The sequence below is a fragment of the Pygocentrus nattereri genome, chromosome 20 (assembly GCF_015220715.1).
Source record: "Pygocentrus nattereri isolate fPygNat1 chromosome 20, fPygNat1.pri, whole genome shotgun sequence".
Lineage (NCBI taxonomy): Eukaryota > Metazoa > Chordata > Actinopteri > Characiformes > Serrasalmidae > Pygocentrus > Pygocentrus nattereri.
The window spans coordinates 33,308,579-33,329,386 of NC_051230.1; the positions used below are offsets into that span (position 1 = coordinate 33,308,579).

The 20,808-nt window shown below is 40.5% G+C and overlaps 1 protein-coding gene across 2 annotated transcripts in view; it reads right to left on the bottom strand.

Annotated features, from left to right (window-relative positions):
* Positions 1 to 20,808, bottom strand: part of LOC108413520 (E3 ubiquitin-protein ligase rnf213-alpha-like) — a 65,051-nt gene that overhangs the window by 42,777 nt on the left and 1,466 nt on the right. For both annotated transcript variants that reach the window (XM_017686077.2, XM_017686076.2), the window contains exons 2-11: positions 19,733 to 19,915; positions 17,761 to 17,877; positions 15,184 to 15,758; positions 9,526 to 9,682; positions 8,857 to 9,074; positions 8,117 to 8,260; positions 7,055 to 7,225; positions 5,263 to 6,769; positions 4,777 to 4,970; positions 4,299 to 4,454 (exon numbers count right to left, since the gene is read on the bottom strand). In XM_017686077.2, the coding sequence (XP_017541566.2) occupies positions 4,299 to 4,454; positions 4,777 to 4,970; positions 5,263 to 6,769; positions 7,055 to 7,225; positions 8,117 to 8,260; positions 8,857 to 9,074; positions 9,526 to 9,682; positions 15,184 to 15,758; positions 17,761 to 17,877; positions 19,733 to 19,915 (3,422 nt within the window). The remainder of the gene's footprint in view (positions 1 to 4,298; positions 4,455 to 4,776; positions 4,971 to 5,262; positions 6,770 to 7,054; positions 7,226 to 8,116; positions 8,261 to 8,856; positions 9,075 to 9,525; positions 9,683 to 15,183; positions 15,759 to 17,760; positions 17,878 to 19,732; positions 19,916 to 20,808) is intronic.

Below are 20,808 nucleotides of genomic sequence, written 5' to 3' on the forward strand. Positions count from 1 at the left end.
ATACTTTGCAACAAACACATTCCACGAGGCCTAGTTGGTTGTCATTAATGAAAGGTAAATGACAAATGTAGGATACAAGGTATGATTCAGGCAGCTAGTGTTGTACTATAACTAGGGCTGCAACTTATGATTATTCCTGTAATAGGTTAACTATTTTATCAATTCATGACTAATTCTATACATAATAATTCTGTACAGGCACAAGAAACCTACATTTGAAAATATACCATTGCAAGATAAAAAATACTTGTTTACATTACTTATTTCTCAGCTGAAATTGTTACTAAATCAAGTATAACTGACTGCAAAAAGAAAATTAAAAGAAAGCTTTTAATTAACATCTCCAAATACCCATTATATGATTCTGAGTGGGGCACGTCTTAAATGCCTGGGTGATATCTGATGGATAATTGTCAAAAAGTTTCTGCATTTAACACTTTTTCTAGCTGCATTTAACACTGCTATGTTTATAGCTGGGATGAACAGCAGGCACATTTGTGATTTTATGACTTTATATTTTACAGATTTAAAATTTTAAATCCATCTTCATCATCCTGAAATTATCCTAAAACAGATTTAGCATATTTGCAAGCACAGGTTATATAGTCCTTAGGATAACTGGATGGTGTTAGTCTGGAGCATTACCACTTTATTACAACTACTTCCTCATTACAACATTAATTTTCTACATTGTTTTTAACCTCACTAAAATGGTCGTCTCTTCCATGAATTGTCCACGAGTTTTCCCATGTGTGTGTGTGTGTGTTTGTGGCGGGGGTTGAGGTTAGACCCAAGCACAGAACTGAAACCCAGAAAAAATATATAAAAATAGAGATAGATGGGGGCAACAGAGTGTGTGCTAGATGTACAAAAGTAGGGTGTCCCCAAGCGGGGTTCAAACCACCGCTGTACAGATCGGTGGTCCATTACGTTACCGCTGCGCCACCAGGGTGCAGAAGCAGAAGCAACCCCAGGGGAAGCCCTTCAAGAAAGGGAAAACGAAAAAGGCGGGAACATAGAACAACGGCGAGCAGCGTGCTCAAACAAAGGCCGAGTTAGAATGAAGAAAAAAGATAACGAGAACACAAAAGATGTGATCATGACAGGAAGGCTTTATGCTTCCATTCACTTGTTTGCTCTTAGAGCAAACACCTTTTGTATGGCTTGGATTTTTGTTTTCCCTTCTATGAGTAATTTGGGGGCAATTACTCCCTTCTCAACGTTCTTTGTGATTTTGAGGCAGTTTTGTTTTCTTTTCTTTTCTTTTCATTTCTTTTCTGATCTGTTCTTTTCTTGGACCAAGTACTGTACCAGTCACCCCTCTACAAAGGTGTGAAAAACAATGCCGTTTGCCACAGCTTTATGTAGGGAAGGCCACAGGTGTGTCTGGTTAGCCTGATTAGTCCGTGGTTCCTCGCCGCCATCGCCCTTGCTGTCGTCGCCCTCTGCTGGCAGCAGGCGGCGCAGACCGGGCACCTTGCTGCCATCACAGGGTCTGCATCTTTCGAAGGCTGCATTTTAAGGCTGAGTGAAGGCTGTCCCATGTTTTCTGAAGGCTCTTTCACATGCGGCCATGGAAACGAAGGCAGGACATGTTCAGTGTGTCCCAATTCAGGGGCTGGATCCTTCGAAGGACGCGGTTTGCAAAGGCATGTCCTTCGAAAGCTGCTTACACCCGTGAAGACTGAACATGTCCTGCCTCCCTAACCACTTCTAACGAGTTAATTAAGGCCTAACATGTTAATTAACTTATGAGGCTATACAACAAGAAAGGTGTCCAAACTTTTTGGCATGCCACAATTATTATTTTGTTTTGAGTTAATCAAATACAGAGCAAATGCCAGAGAGGCCAGGTTGAGATGGTTTGGACATGTGTTGAGGAGGAATAGTGGATATATTGGGCAAAGAATGTTGGAGATGGAGCTGCCGGGTAGAAGGAGAAGAGGTAGACCTCAGAGAAGGTTTATGGATGTAGTGAAGGTGGACAGGTGTGAAGGAGAAGGAGAAGGAGATGGTTGGTGTGAAAGTAGAGGAGGCAGTGGATAGGGCAAGATGGAGGCAGATGATCCGCTGTGGCGACCCCTAAAGGGAGCAGCCGAAAGAAGAAGAAGAAGAAGAAATACAGAGCAAATGTGAATTAACATTTGAAGAAAATGTTGTTTGCTGCAGAGATAGTGTGTACTACACAGGCTGACTAGATAGTTGCTGAAATGCACAAAATGTGCACAAAAATCATGACAAATTCCAATTCTGTTAATAACATCCTACACTTTTTCTACATTTCATATATCATATATATTTATTTATACATTTATTTATTTATAGATTTCTAGGAAATACTAAACCATATTGGTTAATCATAGAGAAAGCTCTGTGCTGATGACCTTGTTTTTAAAAGGCTGACGTGAAGACTGGAGTGAAGACCCAGACTAACGCGATCCAAAAACTACCATGAAAAAAGAGGACAGAAAATCATGTACCCTGCCCAGGAGAGGGTCACCGGGACCTACCCCTGGAGCCAGGCCTGGGGGTAGTGTCCCCCGGCGAGCGCCTGGTGGCCAGGCAGCCCACGTAACCCGGCCGGGCTCAGCCCAAAAAGGCAACATGGGGAGACCATGTGGGCCCACTACCCACAAGGTCCAGCATGGGGGAGCGGTGCAGTGCTGCACAGGCAGTGGGAGATTGAAGGAGTGCCCATGGGCTCACCTCCACCCACAGTGTCGGCTCTGGAACCAAACTCCTGGATAGGGGTTGGTCCCTCTCCTACTCAGGGGTTGCACAGGGTGAGAGGTGCCGGGCGGGAGAGAGGATACTCACGAGTCCCCGGCTGGTGGCCGTGCAGTTGGAGTTTGTCCCAGTAGAGTCGCCTCAATGCAAATTAAAATCACAGAGAGGAAAACTGACTGTTGTGTGTGCTTATGCACCAAACAACAGGTCAGAGTATGTTGTTCTTTTGGCTGAATCACATGGATGCCTCCAGCGCTCACTGGAGCGGTTTGCAGCTGAGTGTGAAGGGGTTGCTATGTCGATCAGCACCTTCCAGTCTGAGTCCATGGTCTTAGCCCGGAAAAGGATGGCATGCCCACTCCAGGTAAGGGGAAAGGACTTGCCCCACCTGGAGGAGTTTAAGTATCTCTGGGTCTTGTTCACGAGTGATGAGAAAAGGGATCATGAGATTGTCTGCAGGCTGGGACAGGCGGCAGCAGTAATGCAGTCACTGCACTGGCCTGTAGTGGTGAAGAAGGAGCTGAGCCATAAGGCAAAGCTCTCTGTTTACTGGTAGGTCTACATCCCAACCCTCACCTATGGTCATGAGCTGTGGGTAAGGACAGAAAGAATGAGTTTGCGAATACAAGCGGCAGAAATGAGCCTCTTTGCAGGGTGGCGGGCTACACTCTATTTGATAGGGTGAGGAGCTCAGCCATTCGGGAGGAACTCGGAGTAGAGCCGCTACTCCCCAACCCTGAGAGGAGCCAGCTGAGGTGGTTCAGGCATCTGATTCGGATGCCCCCTGGATGCCTCCCGGTGGGGGTGTACCAGGCACGGCCTACTGGGACAAGACCCCAGGGTCGTCCTAGGACCCGCTGGAGGGATTACCTCTCCAAGTTGGCCTGAGAGCGGCTTAGGGTCCCTGGGAATGAGCTGTAGGAAATTGCGGGGGACAGGGTCATCTGGGATACTCTGCTCTCCCAACTGGTACCGCGATTCTATCTGGATTAAGCGGTTAACAACGATGATAAAGATGATGATGTTTTGCTAGCCTAGGTGTCTTTACCCATATTGGGGAAGCAGTTGTGTTCGTCTAAAAACAAGCTAAAATGACAGTGTAGAAGCATCTGTGTTTGCATCCTTGCATGAAGTATGTTTCGTACCTAAGTCATTAGCGCAGCAGTGTGCACTTGGCTTATGCCACATGGCATCGGTGGGTATCTGAATGTTGTTACTGGTGAATTTTTATGAGTAGTTTGGGTAAATGAGCGTTAAATGAGTAGCTTAATACCTTGATAGCAGTATCAGTATGGATGCATCTCTAGACTGTATCAGAGGTGACAGACATGCAGATTATGAAACTGTGCCCTGAATACTTCATCACTACGGACAATGTGCAGACATTGAGCTGTAAAGTTAGAAGAACTCCACCGTGCAACTGCAGATGTGGAAGCAGCAGATAGACCGACAGCTCAGTCAGGACACTTCTAAATCCTTTTTAATTAAACATAAATTATACGGTAATGCTGTGTAACTGTGTCATCTGTCAATTAACATAATGAATGAACTAAATGTGTTGTGAGAATTACCTCAGAGCTGTGCCGATCACATTCCCTGTGCTTTCTTTTTGTGTATTCCACCAAGTAAATATGTGAGTCATTGCACCTCCAAATGAAACCATCTGGGTTCTGGAAACATCTTAGAACAAACAACTGGAGAAGGAATGTGTACAGTCCTTTAGTCACCTGAAAAATAGAATTATGCAAATATATCAAGTTAAGGATATTTACTTTTGAAAACCTGATATTATGATAAATAGCCTAATTAGTCATTGATCTTTCTCATGCTGCATGATAAATTTCTTAAAACTTTGACAATGTACAAAGGTCTTTTTAAATGTGACTGTGCAAGATAAACTGAGAGGCTGATATGGCAAATGGGTAAAAAGTATAACTTCAGCAGTTTTTAGATCATTTTTAAGAAACTCAACTATTAACAGCTATTTGAGAAAAAACACCAAGCAAGCAACCGAACTATTTGTACACTAAGAGGTGAAAAAATACCAACCACAGGGGGGACGTCAAAGTGAAAGATTCTTGGGATTTTGTCCATGGGTCTGTCCTCGTACTGCTGCAGCTTCCTGACAATGTCTTCAGTCCTCAGCTGTGAGTCACTTATCCGTATGGTTGTGTGAGTAAATCCTTCACTTTTAAGGTTCTCCTCAGATATTCTGATGAGGTTTTTTACATACAGTGATTTTCCTGTTAGAAAATGTAGAATGAACAGAATAAAATTGAATGGCAAATGTTTAGAAAGTTCCTATTTAAATATAGAAAACTGGAAAGTAGATGATGAAGAGCAAAGCAGAAGCATGAAAATATGATGCAGAAAACACACTGTTTCAATAAGATAAATGGCTGCGTCACTTGGTTGGCGGAATTAAAACAAAGCATATTCACATTTTCTCATCTGCCACCTGTCTTGTTTTTATTTGGCATGATGCGTGTTTACTGTAGACACAAAACAGCTAGTTCAGTGAATCAGAAGTCTTACCCATGCCAGCATGCTCTGAGAAAACCAATTTTGTCCTCAACTGAAATTGCTCAGAGCTGTGCAATTTTGTGAATCCTGCCTCAGCTTCCGAAGATATTTGATGTTTGTATCTGAGATACTGCTTAATTTCCTCATTTCGGTTTGGGTTCTCAGCAATCGTTCTTTTAAAAATGTCAAAAGCAGTGGCTACATAACTGTGATGAGCCTTTGAGTCACAGAAAATGATTAAACGGTAATCACTTGAACATGTGCCCCCTTGATTTTTGGATAACTTGTAGAAAATGGACTCAAATTTTCTGGACACATCGTGATTCAGTTTGTCGGCATTCAGTAAAGAGTAGATCTTCTCATGTGGGCTGCCAGGCTGCACAGCTCTTCTGATGATCAGTTCCACCTCTTCTGCAGTCGTGTCAGGTGTGCAGATCAGAATTTCATCATAGGTTGGCAGAGGCTGTTCATGATCATTGTACAGTGAAAGGCAAAGCGGAAGTATTTCAAAGTCTTTACAGGAGATTAGGTTAGGATTACCCCCCTCCAAGCAGAATGGCAGTTTTCTTTTCACGGTGACTTTTGCAGATTTAGCAAGATGGTTCATCATTTCCCCCAGCACATCCAAGTCCACAAACTTGTCCGAAACAAGTCCTGAAAGTTTGTTGTGGTATGTTTTCCAAAGCATCACAATCTTCTCATCAGAGTTTTTCAGGTTTTCAAACACTGCTGCAATCTCTTCTTCTGTCATTGTAAATGACTGTTCATCTGCTGCTTGTCCACCTTTGAATTTCATTTGAGTTTTGAGGATATTTTCTTTTGTTTTCTCAAACTTTTCACACCATTCTTGGACCCACTCTTCATCGCTTTGATATCTGTCAATACAGTCCATTACAGCATCTCGATACTCCTCACTGACCTCAGAGTCTTCAAATCCTCCTGTTTGCTTTTCTTCTTCACAAAACATTATTGCTGCTTTGGTCTCTTCCTCAGTGAAGCCAGTTTCAAGGAAATATTCAATCATATCTGGAAAATCTTTAAGGAATTTCTTGAGCTCAAGTGATGCTTGTGATCCACCGCTTTCAAGTGGAGTTTGGAGTGCTTTAGTGAGCGCACTCCGTACATCAGTTTCTTCAATGTTTTCTTTCATGATGGACAGCATGTTAAGGAGACTGGCACTGATTTTCTCTTCTTTCTGAGATGCTGCTAAAGAGCAACACAGATATACCAGCTGTTTTGCGGTGAAATGATTCAAGTTGTAGTACGTGTTCCTTTTCTGCTCTGTGTACTTTAACCACTCAGACAGACAACCTCTCATGCTTTCACAAAGCCCTTTCAACTCCTCAGTCAGTGGTCTGTGTCCTTTGATTTCCACATTTGTAATATCAAACTTCACCCAGATTTTCACATCATGTGTCCGCTGGCAGTATGCTGACATCTCCCAGTCCTGAAACAGAATATGTCCAGCTTCACGGAGCTCAAGGAAGGACTTCCCCACATTTATTATGTGCTCTAAAACCTAGGAAAATGTGCACATGTAAGTACAATTGTTACAAATGTTACTTTTTTTCTTATGTATCTATTAGCAGTAAACAATGCAACACTATACAATGCTGCCCATCACAAAAGACTCTTTGAAAAGGTGATAAAAAGATGACATGTATATTAGGACATTAAAATACACATTTAAATGTACCCTGCTCTTTCTTATTGTAAATATCTTCCAAGAGGAATTCTTACTTATTTGTACAGCACTATGGCTTTATCTACTGGAGTGCATAATAACCACAAAGATCACTCTTACCTCAACATAAGTTGTGATTTCATCCTCTCGGTTTTCAGCACTGGCTGTAATTAGCATTAGTTTGTTTTGCAATTCTTTAAGCTCAGCCAAGCTGTATGTTTTGTGTTTTTCTTCTTTTCCTTCAAACGAACTTTCTTTGCACCTTAAAGTGAGGCAGTTGTCCAGAGTAACCTTAAAAAGAGAATAAGTCTTGATCAGTTTATGCAGAAAATCATTCAGAAAGCCCCAACATCTTTGTTTTGGTAGAATTTCTCATTTAATTTCAGTCACATCAAATTCTATTAAAAAACAAATTTTACAATTAAAATAATTTTTAATTTAAAAAAGAACCAAGTGAACAAGTTTAAAAAATGACTACAACTTCAAAATTATTAGTGGCCAGCTTTAGTTGAATATACACTCGCTATTCACTTTTTTCACCTAGCTCGTTTCTACACTCATTGTCCATTTTATCAGCTCCACTTACCACTAACCAGCCTTTTGTAGCTCTACAATTACAGACTGTAGTCCACCTGTTTCTCTGCTTACTTTGTTAGCCCCCTGCTATCCTGTTCTTTAGTAGTCAGGACCCCCACAGGACCACCACAGAACAGGTACTATTAAGGTGGTGGATCATTCTCAGCACTGCAGTACCATTGATGTGGTGGTGATGTGTTAGTGTGTGTTGTGCTGGTCTGAGTGGATCAGACACAGCAGTGCTGCTGGAGTTTTTAAACACCTCTGTGTTACTGTTGGACTGAGAATAACCAACCACCAACCAAAAATATCCAGCCAACAGCGTCCTGTGGGCAGCGCCCTGTGACCACTGATGGACTGAAACGACTGATTGTCAAAAGAAAATAAAAAGTTCTTTGAGATTTGTTTCAGGCATAGTTTAAGGTTCAAATGAAATTGTACAAAGTAAACTGGAGTAGCTCTTAAGTAAAGATCTTCCAAAAGAGGGATCTATAGCAGAATACAAATACTCCCTTCCATTTTCAGTCAACTACCAGCTTCAGTGGGGTGCACACTCACAGACCCTTGAAACTAGAAAAGTGCATTAAAAACATTTGGTGTCTTTACCTTTGATTGTGCTCCAGACAGTCTCTTGATGGTGTAAATACCGCTTTCATTTATGTCCGTGGCCTGACGCAAAGATGACCTCTCAACAGACCCATGTGTCTCATAGGCTATCTTGAGCCACTCACTGTTGTTACAGGAGTCCCTCTGTAATAAACATAAGTGTATAACATTAATAATGCGCACAGAACAATATATGTTTCAAATATATGTTGATTTGTTCTAAATTAAAAATGGTTGAAAGAACAGGTTTTCCATATTTCATTAAGAACATCAGAAAATCACATAACCAAACATCTAAATGTACAGGTACACTACTTATCATAGTCCAAGGAAAACTACCACTGCATAATATTAAAAATACAGTTTGTAAGAGTCAATAGGTCTTGTAAGGTAACCTATTGTATCCTTAAAGCCTCAAAAGCCTTACATTAGCCACCATGTGTGTCCTTTCCTCATAATGAAATAAGACTCAGAACTAAGGCACATATGAGATTAAACAATGACCCAAAAGTGTTAAAGCCAAATAATTTTCTTATGCAACAGGCTCTGAAGAAGTTCAAAGAGGTAGTGATAACATCATCTGGCTACAACTACATGTTGTAGGAATACAAAGGCACTTGAAACATAAGATGGTTTTAGAAAATCCTTATGTTTTATTTGATTACTTCCTTACATAAGAGCCACAGATTTACTGTCTGAGCCTCAGATAATGTTCTGTTTAGGCTAGCCACATCACTTACCAGTTTATCTTCAAGCTTTTCATCACTTTCTAGAGCTGGTTTTATCTCAGAGATAGCTCGTAAGAGGTCCTGAATTCCAGATTTCTCAGTGAGCTGGTATATCAATGGTGTACAGGCAGATATTGCATCTCTGAAGCAGCACACTTTTCCAATGTCCATGGCATTCTCTCCCGCAGAAATAGATGCAAGCTCCACAAATGCAGTTAGCTCTCCAGTGTCTTAATAAAAGAAAAGAACATAAATGAACTCTTAATTAAGTTAATATGTGACATATTAGTATTTCGGATTAGGTATTTCCCCTTCCCTACAGAGAATTTTCATTGCATATCAGACTATTAACAAAGCAACTACCAACTACTGACCAGTCATACTGTGATTGACCTAGTTCTTTGCAGTCAGTACCAGACATTGTATCTCCTTTTTTGTCATTAACATTTTTTTTACATGTTTGAAAATCAATATGCTGCTGTTTACACTGTGTTAACATTTTGTGATGACTGACCAACAGAAATGGTCCTGAAATCTTGTCACAGTAACATTGAAAATTAGTAATGTTTTTCCATATGTTCCAACAGCAATGATTCATTAACTGGGAGAACAACTGACAGATGACTAACGAAACAGTGATAAGTAAATTGTCTACATATAGAACATAAAAAAATAATTTACCTTTTATGATCTCTTTAATCCAGGTGATGAATCCTCTTTTGACACATTTATCAAATTCTTTCAGAAAGGAGATTACATGTTTGGGAATATTCTTCACGATGTTTCCTACTCTGAACACATCTTCAGTGAGATCACGCAAGCACTTGTGGTCCATGTGCTGTTAATATGAATAAACATTACTGCAATATATGTTTTACCCCCACACAGTCCACTCTGCTCTTTTCCAGCTCCTAACAGCAAACATTTGCATACCATGTGTGTTAGATGCAGTGCTGGGGAAAATGCAGTACAAGGTAACATGCTACAGTAACATGATTACTATTTTCTGCAACAAACTACTGTAAGGCTTTGCAGGATACTAGAATCACATTACAATTACAACAAATTTAGTTACTTAGTTTACTCATATGTCTCTATGTAAGTGTTTTCCAACCCTGGTCCTAGAGGCACACTGCTCTTGTGTAAGCCCACTAGATATGAGGCTGACTCAAGATTGAGAGTGGGACACTACTTTCAGTAGTCAAATTTGACTCAAGACTGAGACCTAGAGTGGACAAGACTGAGACCCGACTGAGAGGAGATTGAGATTTTTCTCAGTATCCCCCCCTTTACCTTTTACATGAAGCCTCCCTTTGCAGAGGTCTTCTCCTATAAAGCTTATTGAGACTGGAGCACACACAGCAACGGATCTGAGGCTATTCCTCTATACAGAACCTCTCTAGAGCCTTCATATTTTAAAGACTACAATGTGGACTGTCCTCTTTGGGTCATCCCACAGGTTTTTTAAGGTCAGGGGACTGGAGTGGCCATGTTCTCAAAACATGAAAACAAAAAAATTCTGTGATCAGAGAATCATTTTTGCGTTGATTTTGAGGCATCCTGGGAATCACAGTCCTGCTAGACGATCCAAATCACACTTTACACTTCCTTGTTTCAATTTTATTTCTGCTAGTACTTGATGAAGTCTGTGATACCATGCATCTGAATAAATTGGCCTGGGCCCTTGGAAGAAAAACAGCCCCAAAACATTACAGATCCACCATAATATTCCACAGTGGGGATGAGCTACTTTTCTGCATGGCTATCTTTCCAAACCAAACTCACCTCTGGTGTTTGTTGATAAAAACCTCTATTTTGGTCTAGTCTAACCCACCCCCAAACAACTTGTGGTCATATACACTCACCGGCCACTTTATTAGGTACACTTGATAGTAAAAGGTTGGACCCCCTTTTGCCTTCAGAACTGCCTTACTTCGTCGTGGCACACTTTCAACAAGCTGTTGGAAACGTTCCTCAGAGGTTTTGGTTGGTTATTTGAGTTACTGTTGCCTTTCTATCATCTGGAACTATCTATCTATCTATCTTTCTATCATCAGTCTGCCCATTCTCTTCTGACCTCTCACACTAACAAGGCATTTTCATCCACACAACTGCCGCTCACTAGATATTTCCTCTTTTTCGGACCGTTCTCTCTAAATCCTAGATATGGTTCTGCGTAAAAATCCCAGTAGATCAGCAGTTTCTGAAATACTCAGATGCATTGAGTTGCAGCCATGTGATTAGCTGATTAGCTATTTGTGTTAACAAACAACTGTGTACCCAATAAAGTGGCTGGTGAGTGTACAGTGCTGTGAAGAAGTGCCTGGTCCTATGCCAATTTCTTGCATTTTTGCATAATTGTCACACTTGGATGTTTCAGGTCATCAAACAATTTTTAATATAACCCATGTAAACACAAAATACTGTGTTGAAATGATGATTTCATTTAGTGAAGGAAAAGTGCTGTTTAGCCCTACCTGGCCCAATGTGAAAAAGTAAAAATACGAAATCACCTAGTTAACCAATTCACTGTTGGGTTCAGGTTCACTAGCCACACCCACACATGATTACTGCCAGACCTGTTGAAACTAAACATCACTTAAATAGAACCTGGATGGCAAGAAGGTCTCAAAAAGCAGCACATGATGCCATGTTCTAAAGGAATTGAAATACAGATGTGAAATAAAGTCAGTGAAATCCACCAGGCTGGAAAGCTCATGCTAAGGCTCTGGAATGCCAGTGAACCACAGTGAGAGCCATTGTCTACAAATAGATGGAACAGTGGTGAACCCTCCAAGGAGTGGCCGGCCTACTGAAATTTCACCAAGAGCACATCAATGACTCAATCAGGAGGTCAAGAAGGAGCCCATCTAACTGTCTAAAGAACTAAAGGCCTTGCGTACATAAATCCAGAATGAGAGACACTGGACAAAGATGGCATCCCTGGGAGAGTGGCAAAGCACAAACCACTGCTGGCCAAAAAGAACACAAAGGCTTCTGTTGTATTTGCCAAAAAAATACAAATACAAAAAGACTTTTGGGATCATATTCTCTGGAATCATGAGTCAAAGCTGGAACTTTTTGGAAGACATGGGTCCTGTTACATCTGGCATAAAGCTAAAAACACATTCCACCAAAAGAACATCAGACCAACATTCAAACATGGTGGTGGTGGTGGTAGTGTGATAGTCTGAGGTTGTTTTGTGTCTGCATGGCCTGGACGACTTAATCTAAGAAACCATAAATTCTGCTCTCTATCAAAAATCCTGAAGAAGCTAAAGCATAGTTGGGCAGGACAATGACCCAAAACACACAAGTCCAACTCTCAATAGCTCAAACGAAAGTGTGGAGCGGCTAAGTCAAAGTCGTGACTTGAATCCCATTGAGTTGCTGTGGTAAGATCTTAAACAGGCAGTTCATGCTTAAAAACTGCAGCCAAATTAAAACAATTCTGCACAAAAAAAGTCGGCCAAAATTCTTCCACAGTGATGTAAAAGTTTCTTTGTAAGTTATTGCAAGGATCCAAATGCAGTTGTTATTGGCAAGGGTGGCAAAACAAGTGGTTAGGGGTTAAGGGGGCAATTACTTTTTTTACAAGGTTTATATACGTTTTAAATCAATCTTTATCATCGATAAACTTCAATAAACTTCAATAAAATTTCACGCTTAAGAATTTCTAGAAGTGTCAATAATTGTGGCACACAAAGATTAAATTTTTTTTTTCATGACAAGAATTCATTTTTTCCTTCAATTATTATACATTGTTAGATTTATGCTAATATTTTGAATAAAAGATTGATAAGAAGCTTTGAAACAATTCACACTGACACTCAAAATAATGTAAACTCAATATGAGCCACAATTCTGTTCCCAACTTTCCTCTCTTCAGCCTGACATTCAGCACTTAGATGCCAAAGCAGCCTTCTCATTAGGTGAGTTAAATCTGTGGAAGATGTGGTTGTTGGAATGGACCTGCTTCAGAGGCATCACACTTGGCTGGTCCACCTAACTCCAAAACAAGACCAAGTCCACATGAGATTGAGACCAAGAGAGAGACTTCTAGTTTATAGTCGCAAGACTGGTCTTGAGACTGAAACTGGACTCAAGTATTACAACACTACCTTTATGGGCTGTCCCATGTTAGCTCAGTAAGGGCTTGTTAACTGGCAGACTGTTGGGAGCAGGGAAGCACTATAATGTGCAGGGCTGTGTACTTCCAGTAGTTGGGGAACACTGCTCTAAGAGAGTAATATACACGATGCAGTTAAATCATCAGTTTTTTATACCGATTGTGTGTCTGTCCTGTACATCATTGCCTGTACATGTTCTATCTGTAACAGCTGATTTCACAAATTCAAGGCATGAATGTGAGCAGCACAAGCATGGGAAGCACTGTGTACTCTGTGATTAATCTACTGAACCATCATTTCATTCATAAAGATTTTTGTTTTGAGGCAGGTAACCATTTCGGAAGGCTAGTTTGTAGGTGTAATTCATCAGTCGTTCATCCCTTGTATGTAAAGTAGTGAGTAGTGGTATTACTTTTCCACAAACAATCAGTAATCGCATTATGATGTGAAAAAAATAATGAATAATTTGTTTGAGTAACTACCGCAACACTGGTCAGATGTGATAGGAGATGGAACAGACCAAAAATATGGACTGTCTAAAGAGTGGACTTGTTTTACATACAACACCCTCCAAAACTATGAAACGCTGTTCATTAGCTTGGTATTCTTAAGCTTTGTGATCATAAATATCTTGCTATTGAGGTCAATCTGCTCAAAGTATTAAAAAAAAATTCTTTTAAATACATGTTATTACAGTACAATATACACTATATTTCCTAAAGTATTCACTCACCCATCCAAATAATTGAATTCAGGTGTTCCAGTCACTTCCATGGCCACAGGTGTATAAAGCCGAGCCCCTAGGCCTGCAGACTGCTTCTACAGACATTAGTGAAAGAATGGGTCGCTCTCAGGAGCTCAGTGAGTTCCAGCGTGGTACCGTGATCGGACGCCACCTGTGCAGCAAGTCCAGTCGTGAAATTTCCTCGCTACTAAATATTCCACAGTCCACTGTCAGTGGGATTATAACACAGTGGAAGCGATTGGGAACGACAGCAACTCAGCCACGAAGTGGTCGTCCACGTAAAATGACAGAGCGGGGTCAGCGGATGCTGAGGGGCATAGAGCGCAGAGGTCACCGACTTTCTGCAGAGTCAATCACTACAGACCTCCAAACTTCATGTGGCCTTCAGATCAGTTCAAGAACAGCATAGAGAGCTTCATCCACGCCTTACATCACCAAGCGCAATGCAAAGCGTTGAATGCAGTGGTGTAAAGCACCATCACTGGACTCTAGAGCGTCTGGGAATCCAATGGACAAGTCTGGGTTTGGCAGCTGCCAGGAGACGGTACTTGTCTGACTGCATTGTGCCGAGTGTAAAGTTTGGTGGAGGGGGGATCATGGTGTGGGGCTGTTTTTCAGGAGTTGGGCTCGGCCCCTTAGTTCCAGTGAAAGGAGCTCTTAAAACTTCAGCACCAAGAGATTTTGGACAATTTCACGCTCCCAACTTTGTGGGAACAGTTTGGGGACGGCCCCTTCCTGCTCCAACATGACTGCACACCAGTGCACAAAGCAGGTCCACAAAGACATGGATGAGCCAGTTTGGTGTGGAAGAACTTGACTGGCCTGCACAGAGTCCTAACCTCAACCCCATAGGACACCTTTGGGATGAATTAGAGCAGAGACTTTGAGCATGGGATGTTACTTAAGTTCATATGCGAGTGAAGGCAGACAAGCGAATACTTTGGCAATATAGTGTAAATAAAATTTAGAAGCTTTCACAGAACATTCATATGCTAGTTAAATGCCACAAAAAATGCCCAAATACAGTAATAACCTTACAAATGAACTACCAAACAAAAAAAGACTTCTAAAATGTTTAATCTCAAATAATCTAAAGAAGGGTACCATACTTTTGCAAGTAAAAATAGTGCAAATAAATGTGGATTTAAGTGGAGTCGATCATTCTATTATTATACTATTTTCAAAATGTTTTCTATATTTTTGGTTCTTTACTTGGTTTTGTTCTGTGCTGAAAGAAAATCTGTGATTTGTCTGCCTGTGTTTTGAGTCCTAATGAGCATTTGCCTGTTTTCAATTAATCATCACAGGTTTTGGAAATCCATAAAATAAAGAATACACAACACATACATTCATCTTCATACATTCATTCATAACTCTCAAACAGTGTTAGATATTAGATATATGTACTGAAGCATATACTGAATCTTTTTCTTGTACAGCACTTTAAAGAAAGTTAAAACATACCCCAAGATCATCAATGCCTCCAAAGTCTCCACAAAGTCCAAGGTGAGCTTTCAGGACACTGATCACGTTTGCATTTTCCTCCACAGACTGAAGTTCTCTGTAGCGTTCGATGTGCATATGTGTATTATGAATCCAGGTAGGCTTGGTTTCTTCACTGAAAACAGCTGCCATGGTCTCCAGTTCCTTTTGCATACTGTTCTTAATGAATTTGCCAAGTTTACGTTCCAGGTCACACAGACTTATTGAGAGGTCCTTCAGTCCTTCATAAGATTTTCTAAATTTTTCAAACGTGGGTTTGAAAATTCTGCGGTGTACTTGGTCCAATGGAATTAATGTGGCATTTTCAAACTCTGTGATCTTGACGTGTTCGGTGGTCTCCCTCCACATTTCTTTGAAGTGTGTGCTTTCTGACAACACGACAATCTTTTCAAACATCTGAATATTGATTAAATATGTGTTACTGTCACTGTCTGATTCAGGTTCTTCACTGATCAACATTTCCATGATAGTTTTCAGTGAACGTTCCTCCCTGGCCAGGTCTATTTTTAAAGTAGAGTCCAGCAGTTTCACATCAACTGAAAAACAAAGCAAAACAAACCAACAAATAAAGGGCCAATTTAAAAATACAGTGCCCTCCATAATTATTGGCACCCCTGGTTAAGATGTGTCAAAAGCCTTAAAATAAATTCAGTTTTTATTGTGGAAACATACTGTCACACTGAAAATTGTAGAAAAATGTAACCTTTAACTCAAGTAGAGTTTTAGGGGGAAAATAAAATCCCTGACTAAGAAATAATTTTTCTTCATAAAATCACCTGTTCCACAATTATTGGCACCCCTAACAATTCTTAGGAAATAAATGTAATTAAAGAATTTCTGTCACTTCTACAGTAGTTTACGAAGTTAATCAAAGTATGTAGGAACATTTAATTAGCAATTCACAACTTCCTGTTTCCCTGGGGTATAATTATGACGTGACACAGAGGCCATTTCTCTTCAACATGGGAAAGACAAAGGAACATAGCATTCAAGTAAGGCAGATGTGTGTTGACCTTCACAGGTCAGGCAATGGCTACAAGAAAATAGCCACTCACCTACACCTGTCCGTATCTACTGTCAGAGGAATTATTAAGAAGTTTAAAACAACTGGAACAGTGGTAAACAAGTCTGGACGAGGACGCAAGTTTATTTTGCCACCACGCACAGTGAGGAGGATGATAAGAGAAATAAAAAGTTCTCCAAAGCTCACTGTTACGGAACTGCAACAAATGGTAGCATCTTGGGGTCACGAAGTCTCCAAAACAACCATCAGACGCTATCTACACGCCAACAAGCTGTTTGGGAGGCATGCACGGAAAAAACCTTTTCTCACTCACAATCATAAACGTAAACGTTTGGAGTTTGCTAAGCAGTACTGGGACTTCAACTGGGACCGTGTGCTTTGGTCAGATGAAACAAAGATAGAGCTTTTTGGCAACAAATGCTGTAAGTGGGTCTGGCGTAACACAAGAGCTGAGTATGCAGAAAAGCACCTCATGCCCACTGTGAAATACGGGGGAGGATCAGTGATGCTGTGGGCCTGCTTTTCTTCCAAAGGCCCAGGGAACCTTGTTAGGGTGCATGGCATCATGAATGCTTTGAAATACCAGGACATTTTAAAACAAAATCTGGTGGCTTCTGCCCGAAAGCTGAAGATGGGTCGTCACTGGGTCTTTCAGCAAGATAATGACCCTAAACATATGGCAAGATCTACACAGAAATGGTTGACCACACACAGAATCAAGCTCCTCCCATGGCCATCTCAGTCCCCAGACCTTAACCCCATTGAAAACCTGTGGGGTGAGCTGAAGAGGAGAGTGCAGAGGAGAGGACCCAGGTCGCTGGATGATTTAGAGAGATTGTGCAAAGAGGAATGGTCGAAGATACCTCTTTCTGTGTTCTCCCATCTTGTGAAACATTATAGGAGAAGATTAGGTGCTGTTTTGTTGGCAAAGGGGGGTTGTACAAAGTATTAACATCAGGGGTGCTAATAATTGTGGCACACATTATTTGATGTTAAACAATTATTTCTTAATGTGGGATTTTTTTCCTACTGAATAAATGCACTTGAGATAAAGGTTGGATTTTGCTCTTTTTTCCATCGTGGTCCTATATTATTTAAAAAAACCCTCAATTTATTAGAAGCTAAAGAACACATCTTAACCAGGGGTGCCAATAATTATGGAGGGCACTGTACATCCAGCACTGTTGAGTCACCTTATACATCCAATTCAAACTATTATCACTTGATTTTGCCAATCATCGATACACTGAACATAGGTGGTGTTAAAAGGCTATTCAAAGTTTTCACTACTGTGTCAACATAGAACAATGTGCATTTATGCATATCTCTCTATTTTGTGTCAATAACATTTACTGTAATTTAAGTTACAATGAAATAAAGTTTAAAATTGTTCGGCATTTATCATCAGCTTGGACACAAATTTTTGTGTAACTCAAAGGGACTAATATCTTAGGGAATAATATCTTAAAATTAAATATTACAATTATGAACAAGCAAGCAAAAAGACAGCATACCTGACATGCCTTGGTTGAGATCATAGAGTGCCCTTACTTTTCTTTTCCTTCCTTCAAATGAATGAAAATCTTCTTCTGCATCTCTTAATCCATTTTTCCATCTGTCTTTGTTTCGCCCTAAAGAATAGAATAAAAAGCAACATCAACAATGCTGCCAACATCAACACCACTGCACAGCTACAGTTTTGTCTGGAGGTTAGCAAGCCATAATATCTTTTACCTTCATAGGTCTCAAACTATAGTACCCTTGTCCGCAATCCATTCAACTCTATTATTTTATTATTTACTTCTGCCTCTGAGTAAAACCTAGGATCGAGCTGAATATGAAAATATTTAGATTTTCAGTTCAGTTCAGTGAGTCTCAGATGAAGAACAGAGAACAGCAGGGAAACCTGCTTATTTTGTTCATGTGTAACCACTAGCGTAGAGTCCACTAATAGTTTTGCTACAAAGACATTTGATAAGGGAGGGTATCACCTGGGACTGTGTATACGTTGCGCAGTGTATGGCAATTAAACAGCAAGTTAGGCTGACTTACAGCAGTCTCCTGAGGCTGAAAGGCATACAAGATGATTTAATGTACAATAGGACATGTGTTAATTGAACAAACCAAAGTAATTTCCAGCTCCCAACCCACACCATCAAACAGTCACCGAGTGAGTGACCATTACCCAACACAAATAAAGTCCGTAGGCTGTTTTGTAGCTTTTAGTCAATAAGTTGGTGGTAACACAGCTCACATAGAAGGTCTCTTCAGTAGTAGTCTTGCGATGGAGAAGCAGAAGGTGGCCAGTGAGGCGGCTAATAGTGAGGTTGAGTGAAGCAGGAATGATGTACCAAGAGACCTAAGAAGTCCCAGCTTCAGCCACCTAAAACCGTCTAGGGCATATGAAGTCTCCTTAACAGGCAGCAAACCCACGGTTTCCTGTTAAGGAGACAATCCGCATGGAGGATGTGCCACCTGCACACAGTATCCTCCCTGTCACCTGCTTGGCTTCTTCTATTCATACACAGCCCAAGGGAGCCTCTCTACTGACCCCATGAGGATGGGAAGAGGAACTACAGCAAAATATATCTAGAGCCCTACTGACAGATAACCAGTTTGGTTACACATGGGCTGGAGGTTAGGGAACCAGCCTTGTGACCAGAAGGTCACCCGTTCGATCCCCTTGGCCGACAGTATGTGACTGAAGTGCCCTTGAGCGAGGCACCTAACCCCCAGCTGTTCCTGACAGAGCTGCCCACCGCTCCGGGCAAGTGTACTCACTGTATGACAGTGTGTCATACAGTGTCTGAATAGTCAAGTCTATTAGAGATACTGAACAACGCCACACAGGTTGAGGCATATGTGCAATGACTTAAGCATGCAGTTAGCACCATTCTAAGTGGTGCGGTATAAACTTCCATTAGTTGCTAACTACATTAGCCTTGTAGCTCTAGTGCAGTGTTTTTATGTGCTGATGGAAGTAAGATGCCTTCCTAGTGGAGCTGGACTGAAACACCTATTAAAATGGAAGCATGTCTGTTCAGACAAATGACTAAAAAAACTTGTCAAATTTGACTGTTTTAAGAGTGTCCAAAGCCTTTAAAATTCTATTTGGCCGGCCCAAATTTACAGAAAAGATTTAGGCGACTATTGACTTCTAGTGTTTGTTAGCAATTTTAGCTTTATAGCTTCAGTGCTAAAGAAGTAATACCAAACATATCTTTGCTGATCATCTGCACCTGGGCCAAAGGGAAAATTGTGTGAATTAGATTTTTTGACAAACCATGCCCTTCATTCGCATACGAGTCAGGATAGTGGATGGCAACAAGGTGCATTTGTAGAATGATTAAGCATTTCAAATCATATTCAACCCTTTCTGAGGACAAGAAGTCTATAAACTACTTTCACGAAAGAAAGTGTAAGCATACTTATTAGCATGTTCATACAATGAACAACGTTTGCAAAGTTTTAAGTTTTACAACTTACCTAGTATGTCACTGTTGACACATTGTTTCCTTTCGATTATCTCTTTCATTAGGTTGCATGGTATTGACTTCTTCACAATGTCTTCAATCAATTGCTCCATCAACGTGTAAGCTCCCTGTATTAGCTCCTGGGCTTTTGCTGAGAGGTGTGCCACATAGTCTTTGTGTGTCTGCTTTTGTTTCTCTGCAAGGAAGTAGGCAAAGGCATTTCAATAAGTTATAGATTGAGTGATCTCTCACTGTACTTGTGAGAGTGGCAAATAAGTTGTAATAAGTGTTTGAAACAAAGAATGCTGGTCGCTTGTAGACAGCTGGTATTGTGAAGTAGGTGGGGGCAAAAAAGATGTTGCATCTTGGTCAACTGGACAAACTGGGCAGCAGTTTCACTTGACTTATACATAATTATTGTGCTAAACAATATTGTTATGACCCATTCAGTTATGAAGTACCACATGTGCATGGTATTAAATGTCTGCATTTTCCCTGATGGTAATATGATAACTGTGTAAGTACAAGCTGTGATCTACTCAATAATTGATTATAATAACTATATTGTGAACCAATTGCACTGTAAACAGCCAGTGGTTCTTGACTCTTCTACTTATTTTACTTTCAACCAGAGAGATCTCAGGAACCAGAGTTTATCTGTTTTATTTGCACTCTCTGCCAGACCAAAAAATCAACATTCTAATCTTTCTAAGATGACCATTTAAAGTATCTATGTATGTATGTAGTTAATAAGTTTGTGGTGCTTTTCTATTATACATACTTTTTAATTAATTAAAGATTAGAATGACTGCACAAAGGGGGATAATAAATTAAGGTGAAAAAAAAAAAAACATTACGTGAAAAGAATATCAGCACTTATCATTTGATAATTAATAAAATAATATTTGATCAATTATCAGCCCCAAGTTAGTTACATAAGACTGGTCCATGAGATGCTTCACGTATAAAACCTTTCACAGAAGTGTTTTTTTTTCCCTATCTAGCCTTCATCTAATACATGATAACAAACCCAATAGACAGTGGGCATTTATACCCAGGTACAACTATTTGCACTTACCAATATAAATG